We start from the raw sequence: 7,832 nt of genomic DNA on the forward strand, positions 1-7,832 counted from the left end.
TTCACCAGGAGGTCAGGAAAAGCCTTGTTAAAGATGAGGCAGTGCTTTTTTTTTTTTTTTTCAGAAGGTACAAGTGCGTTTGGAAGATTTGTATCTGAGCTGCCTCTTAATATCCTTAAAATACCTTCACAGAATCTTCCCCTTCTTGCAGAGGAATCTCTTGAATTCCAGCTGAGTGCCAGTTCATGAGCAAAAAGGCCCAGTGAGGGGAGAGAAGCTCTGTATACATGTGCAATGGTCTCACGTGTCTGAGTCCCGGTCCAGCTGATAGCCCTGGTGACATTTTAGCTCTGCTTGTGCCACCTCCTAGAACAGTGAGGTTTAGGAGTGGTGGGAATTTATTTTCTATTCTAAGTGCTGTTTAACTTATCTGTGTCCCTTGCTGTTTCCCATGCACGTATTTTAAAAGTTAGATTTTATTTTTTTTTAATTTCCTGTGTTGTGTTAAAGCTGCATGCAACCTCATCTGTGTTTTAATAAGGATTCTTCCCTTCTAGCTGACTAGGTAGAGTAGCATTTTGAAGCTCCTGCCAGTTTCTTTTAGTGTCTTACTAGAGAACAGCTGGAAAAACATTAATGAATTCCTAAGTAATTTGCGGGGACCTTTTACAAAAGAAATTATTTTATTCAAGTGGAATGGTGCTTGCTTTAAGCCTGACTTGCTCAGGCCAGCCAGCACTGTTGGTCCTGGGGTTTTTTCAGCAGGCTGCTCCAGCTTTGGCAAGAGTTTCATACGTATAGTTCTTAAAATAACGAGAGCTAATGTCACATCACTCTGATTAGAAGAGCCAGTTGAGCATTATTTTAATCCTTTCAATGTTTATTTTCACACCACTGTTCTCAGGAAGCCCATATCTCAGGAGAGTGCAGTTCAGAGCTTCCATATTTTCAGATTTTGATTACTAATACTGTCTTTAGAGAAAAAAAAAAAACACTTATGAAAGCATTCTGAGGTGGTCTTCCTGCTCTTTCCTACCTAGGGATGCAAGATGGAGGATGTCAGATGGCAGTTTGTGGGGGCCATTTGGTAGGGGTATGTTAGGTGTTGGACTGTGGTTCATCCTAACAGCGGCTGTGGCATTAGAGTTATGGTTTGGTCCAGTGCATGATGGTGCACGAGGGTTGGGTCTAGACTTGGACTCCTCCCTGAAGTTACAGGTCCCTTCTGGTCACGTACCCTAACTGACTCTGAACTTCTGAACTTAACCTGCCCAGCCCGGGCCTTAATGATTCCTGTAGACGTAATGCCTAATTCTAATTGCCTTTCCTCTTAGCTCCAGGTTTAGATGTAATCTTCATGATAAAGCTCTGAATTTATTGACCATAGCTCAAAGGTAGCAACCATAGGCCCTGCTTAGTGTACGCCTAGAGCTGGCTGAGAGCTTCTGCTGAGGGAAGCCCTAAACCTCACCAAATAGCACGTTTTGGACCCACTTGATAACTCAGTTTTAGCTCCTGCCACTGGCCTGAGCTCATCATGGGAGACTTGGGGCTGAAAACAGCCATGAAGCCATGACCACAGAATAAGATGGGAATGCAAACGCTCTCCCTTGTTGCCTGTGGGAATCATTCAGAAATAGTGTGTGGGGAAAAAACCCTCTATATGTCGAAGTAAAAATGCCAAATTATGGCTAATTGCTGGGGACAGTTTGCCCTCTGGGCTCTTCAGAGAACTGGCATTGTAATTTTTTCATCTGTGGTTATTTTTTTTTCCTCTTCCCTAGCTATGCGGACACTCAGTGAAGACACCATCAGGCTCTTTCTCCAGCAGATAGCAGGTGCCATGAAAATGCTGCACAGCAAAGGCATCATCCATCGGGACCTGAAACCACAGAATATCCTCCTTTCCTACGCGGGAGGCAGGAAATCAAATCCCAACAATATTCGCATAAAGATCGGTAAGACCCTGCTACAAACGTCTCCATAAGCGCTCTCAGGAGCATTTAGTGATGGATACATGGCAAGCCACAATCTTTCTTTGGGGAACTGTCTAGGGGGAGGAAAGAGTTGCCACGCTTTTTTAAAATGCCCGAATGTTTTTCATCTTAGTTCCTCTGCAAGACAACCATTAGCTGGCTCCAGGCAGGAGGCGCAAGAGCTTTCGGCTCTGCCAGGACCCAGACTAACCAAAAAGAAATTGGGCAGGCCCTGCTCCACTTCCAAGCTGAACAGTGCCTCGCTTGGTAAAAACAAATACCAGCCTGCCCTGATTGGCTTGTAAGCTCCAGGTTTACCAAGAAATGAGCAGCTGTTGTGATTTCTGTCTTCATCTTTTTAAAAGAATTGAGGTAAATGCTGCTGTCTTAAGGCCTGAAACTAGCTGCTCTCCTGAAAGCAGGTGTTTCCACAGTCCCAAATTAGAGGCAGGCTTCTGGGCTGCATCTTGAAGAAATTAATTTCTTGCACATTAGTCAAGTGGCATAGATAGAGCAATAGTTAGGACAAATGCTCCAGTAATCCAGTTACAGAGCACATGTATTCCCTGTGGTCCCTCAGAAATGAGCGCTGGATGATACCGCCCTCAACACTGAGGGTGGTGTCTGTGATTTTGGATTATGTTACAGTTCATGAGCTGAAGCTAACACAAATTAGATAAAAATGTTCCTCACCTGGACCCTGTGCTGTGGAGACAGTGTTAATGCTTTTATTCAGATGAGAAATGGGGTCCAGTGGAGAAGTTTGGAGAGTTGCTGCCCATTTGGCTGAAGTGTTTTTTGTGAAGCGCGGAGTTACCTGGAAGGTGGAGGTGACCAGGAGCCACAGACGCAGGCAGGAGCTCTGTGGGCACAGCTGCTCTTGTGTGTGATGTACCCTGCAACCCCTCCATCCCACGGTCCAGGAAATAGCTCACCGTACCAATTCATTAAGTGACAGATGACAGTGTAAACAGCTGTGTCAGTCTCTCAGCTTGAAATATCTGGTAACCTTGAGAGAACCTCTAACTATCATATGATCAGATGCTGAGTAACCTGCAGAGATAATTCATCTTGGTATTCCTTGTCCCTGGCTTTTCTAGCCACCAGGTGAACTGTGGCTTAGCTTTCTGAGTGTTAGCACTGTTAAAACTCTTCTAAAGAAACAGAGCAAGACTGTTTTCAGTAGGACTGGTTTAGAAAGGTGGGTGGTGGTGTGTAGTGATTTCTCTTGGATGTCTGTTACACTGCAGCCTTCTCAATGGAGGGGAACCTTTAGTTCCCCAATTTAAAAGTTGAGGTAGCAGCAGATGAACTAGCTAGTATGAACTGGCATGCTCTTACTGAAGTTGAGAGCTTTACCAGCTTCCAGCAGCTGAGATTTTGGAGTGCAGGTAAATGGGTACTAGAAGAAGTGACTCTTGATCTCTGAGAAATGCATGGGAGTTTGTTCTGCTGAATACTTTTTAGGGTTTTGTGGCTTGGTCTACCCTTTTCTAGTGTCTGTAGCATGCATTAGTAACTAGCACAAGGATGTTACTGCTCGAGGAGAGAGCTGTCAAAGTCTTGTTAAGATGGGGTACTTCACTTGTTGGGAAGATTCATAGGAAGTGAAAGGAGAGTAGGGGGAATGAACTGGGGAGGGTGCAGGCTCTCTAGAACTGGTGTCTGATCCTGACCTACCTCTCTGTTTCTCTTTGTAGCTGACTTTGGGTTTGCCCGATATCTGCAGAATAATATGATGGCAGCAACATTGTGTGGTTCACCAATGTACATGGTAAGCGTGTTTTGCCTACAGGTTCTTCTGTATTGTTCTTGCTTTGCCCCCAGAAGCAAGGCTTTGTTTTTCACTAGTCTTTCCCCCAAAGATGAACTTTTATTTACTTGTCCAAAGCCAGCTATTACACAGGGAGACTTCATAAAGTTCTAGCTGCTGGTAATGTCAGACAACAGGTGCCTGTGTTGTCATCTAACTTTCAGGTGAGCTGTTGATAAACAAAACTGAACAAAACAGAGTATTGATTGCTGTCTGCTCCCGGAAACAGCATCTTCCAGAGGGGACCAGGGCCTTTCCACTGAAGGCATTGGGAAATTAAGTCTATTTCCTCTGCTGCAAGCAAAGAAGCAGCGAGAGAGAGTGAGGGCTGGGATGATATTTCACACATCTGGCTATATTTGAGGTGTTGCCTCCTTGGAGAGGAGCCTCAGTAAATCACTACTTCAGCAGGCCCTTTGGAGACAGAATGGTTCTGCAAGCCTGCTGTCACCGCGGGCTTTGCAGTTGTTTTTGCTAAGGCCACAGCATCAGGAACAAGGTCCCTTTTTAACAGCAGTTTTGTAAAATCTCCAACTGTTTTTAGCTCTTTGGTCTTGCAAAATCCCTTCAGAGCCATGGCAGAGATTTTGCCATGCTGGCTAACTTGCTCCTAAGTGTGCTCTGCTGTACAATGCAGCAGGTGGGTGTAAATGGAGCTCACCTGCTTCTGTTTGCAATTTCTTTCGTGCATTCCCCACTTCCTAACCCTCCTCCCCCCACTAATTCTTTCACCAAACCAGCTGCTTCCAGGATGACTTCTTAGTTTGTGAAACAGATGTGTTTACAAAAAAAAACCCCAAACAAACAAAAAAAACCTAATCCCTTTCACTCCCCTTTTACTTTCCATTCTGGGACCAGAATGTGAGGAAGTGATCTCTTATATGTGCTCATGGTAGCAGTCAAGATCTCGGTGTCACATCAAGTCAACAAAATTAAAAATGACAAAACCAGGCCAGCAATGAAAATGTCAAAGCCAGCCGTGTAATAGCTCCTGGGGATGTGGGTGTCTGAGCTTAAAGTAAAAAGATGATGTGGATCAATTTAGGTTTAATTTTTTTTTACAAGTGCTCTGGGGGCAGTAAGCACCTGATTTTGAACATGGTCTAATCTACTCTAAGTTTTTCTTTTTTTGTCTGTACTCCTTGGGCAGAGCTAGGCTGTGCTGCACTGTAGCGTGTTTGGTAGTCTGTTCCACAGGACTAACTCAAGAAAAACAGACTTCCTCTCTCTCCCTTTTTCTGAAGCCTGATGTTTATTTGAACTATGCTATATGTGAAGATGATGTAATTTTTTTTCTCCTGTGAGAGTTTCCTGAATTGTCTATTTTTAGTGATACTTTTTCTTTCGGAGTGTCTTGTGAAAGTAAATGAAAACACCCAGCTTATTTTTTGAAAGAGCTGGAGGAAGCTAGTGATGACCTTTTTCCATTTTATTTTTTTATTTTAAACAACTCTGGACATTACAAAGAGCCTCAGAATGTTTCATATTGTTTTCTGTTTACTGATGGATTTGAAGGAAGATGAGTAGGGAGGGCTCATCTGGGACGTGGGGGGTGTTTGAAGTCTGTCCCTACTGCTATTGTGGATCGTGTGCGGTAGCCCTGGGAACGTCTGCAGGCGAGGCAGGCCCTTACTCCCTGCTTTAGCTTGCAGCCCATTGCTGCTCTTTTCATTTTGCTCTTTTTAAAAAGAAAGGTATTTTACCCACACCAGAATGAGCTTTCTGTCTGATGTGATCCATGTCACGTGAGACTTGAAACCTCCTTGTGCAGTTCTTGTCCTGCTTCCTTGGCTTTGCTTGGTGTCGTGCCTGCTTCCCATGTGGACAGGAGCTCGGTCTGTCCCAACTTGTTTGCTGCCATTTTTTTTCTGTTACACGTGGCCTTTACTCCTAACAGAGCTAGAAAATTGATCCAGTTCCATGCTGGCAGCACTGTGATGAAATCTGTTGTTATAAACACGTGGGATTAGCAAGTCTGCCCTTCTGTCCCTCTTCTGCTGCTGCTTCTAAGGCACGCTGCCTCCTGAGCCACGGGGCTTTGCGGGCTCGCACCATCTCCAGCTTCTGGAACAAGCCCGGGAGGGAGCAACCGAGGGCATGGTGTGACATTAGAAACCAGAGTCTGAGGCACAGCAGGGCTCAAGCTGTTGGACTGAAACGCGCAGATCTGCCTTTGAACCCAAACTGTGACCTTGGCAGCAGGAGCAGGCTCTGGAGCATAATTAATATGCTGCCATCTTAGGCTAAATGAGGAAAGTGCCTAAGTGATGCAGATGAGGATGGAGGTTGAAGCATACCTGTGCAGCATGAGCCTTTGCTTTTCTCGATCATTTACCTCTTACTTTCTTTGGTTTAGAAGGTCTGTCCATGCTACTTCAGCGAGGCTTCTTCTGAGCACAGGTGGATTCAGCAGAAAATGGTATGCTGAGAAGGGAAAGTACTGAGTTTGCCCAAATTAGTGAAACAGCTTCTGATATTTTTTTTTTTTGTCTGCCTGAGTGAAAGTCTCTGCTTCCCCAGCTTAGGCAGGGAATTGGCCCTTTCAAGGTAGTGTTATAGTCGTCTTGGGAGCAAACCTTTCACGGTTATTGGGGAATCTAGCTTGGGGTTTTTTCAAGCATAATAGTGACTTCTGTTTCTTTCTTACAGCTGCCAAAAAAAACCCAAACACCCAAAGCTACAACTTTTTTATAAAACAGATTTCTGTTCTCTCCCCAAAAAGGCACCAGAAGTCATTATGTCTCAACACTATGATGCCAAAGCTGACCTCTGGAGTATAGGAACCATCATTTATCAGTGTTTGACGGGAAAGGCTCCTTTTCAGGTGAGTTGCTTAGATCTAATGTTTCTGACTCTTGGTTTTGTGGTTTGTTTTTTTTCCTTTTAATCCAGTTACTCTTAAGGCTTCTGTCATCTATAATACTAACTCCCGTAGATCCAGACTCATGGAGGTCTGGCTGTCCAACACCTTGACAATGTGGTGCTTTATATGTTGTAACACTGGATGTATTACGAAGTATAACTCTCCTTTTTTGGGTTGTATCTCCGTGAAATGTATTTCCTGGTTAGAAATCCTTAGGAACGCTCATCCCTTCAGAAATTACCATGAATCAGTTAAAGCAGTATGTTTTTTTTTTCCAGGCCCACACTTAAAAAAATTGGTCTCTGTTTGCAACTGTACTCAGTGTGTAATTTATAATTATAATTCTGTTGGGTATGGAAGGACAATAAGGAAGATTGTAATTGCAAGTTAATGTTTGGGATGATTTGGTGATAACTGGTGTGTTGCAGCTAAATTGACTTTGTTTTTAGAGCAGTTAAGTATGATCTTATCAAAAGGATCTTATCTGTCATCTCACAGCAGTCCCTTTCAGTCTGAATTATTTATGTTCCTCAAGTCCAAACCCCTCCAAATACAACACAGTCCAGTAAAACTCCACCCTATAATTTATGCCATAATTTCTGGATGAGCTAGAGAATATCTTTCATGAAAGGTATTGCCTGATTTTAAATTTTTGAATTATGGAGAATTCATCACAGCCTTATGCAAGTTGCTTCAGGATTATTTCACATATTAAAGCTTATATATAGCTGGAGTTCATCTAGTCTTGGTGCATTTTTCTTGTTCCCAGCCATTAGTGTGCCACACTGTGTATTACTCTCCTTCCTCCATGCTGAATGAAATCTGCAGACTCTCCCTTGCAACCACTATTTTAAAGTACTGTACTAGTCAGTTTTTTTCCGTGCTGTCTTACAGGGTAGCAGAGAGATGCTTGAGTTGCTGATACTTCTTTGCTTCTCTAATGTGTGAGCTCTGTAGAGCTTGTCTCTAATCTATGGGAAAAGACCAAACCTCAACTTGGCATACTGGTGTGTCAGCTGATGCCAACTCTTCAGCTTCTTGGATCAGTTAAGGCGAATGTGAACTGTGGCACTCTTTTCTCATGTTCTGACATCTCTCTGCCCTGACTCCTTAACAAAAAACCAAAACCAAACAACCCAAACAAAAGTCAGCTGGGGTTGGGGTAGAATCTGTGCTCTTGTAACAAGGCAAAGTTTATGAACTGCAGGACTTTCTGCGCTTTAGTTCCACAGCTCTTCCG

General features: G+C 43.7%; 1 protein-coding gene across 1 annotated transcript in view; it reads left to right on the top strand.

The window, feature by feature from the left end:
• Nucleotides 1-7,832, top strand: part of ULK1 (unc-51 like autophagy activating kinase 1) — a 78,431-nt gene that overhangs the window by 23,534 nt on the left and 47,065 nt on the right. Inside the window, 3 exon segments of the mRNA XM_009888137.1 lie at nucleotides 1,725-1,898; nucleotides 3,617-3,690; nucleotides 6,452-6,553. Of these exon segments, the coding sequence (XP_009886439.1) occupies nucleotides 1,725-1,898; nucleotides 3,617-3,690; nucleotides 6,452-6,553 (350 nt within the window).

Source organism: Charadrius vociferus, unplaced genomic scaffold, assembly GCF_000708025.1.
Source record: "Charadrius vociferus isolate BGI_N301 unplaced genomic scaffold, ASM70802v2 scaffold326, whole genome shotgun sequence".
Classification (NCBI taxonomy): domain Eukaryota; kingdom Metazoa; phylum Chordata; class Aves; order Charadriiformes; family Charadriidae; genus Charadrius; species Charadrius vociferus.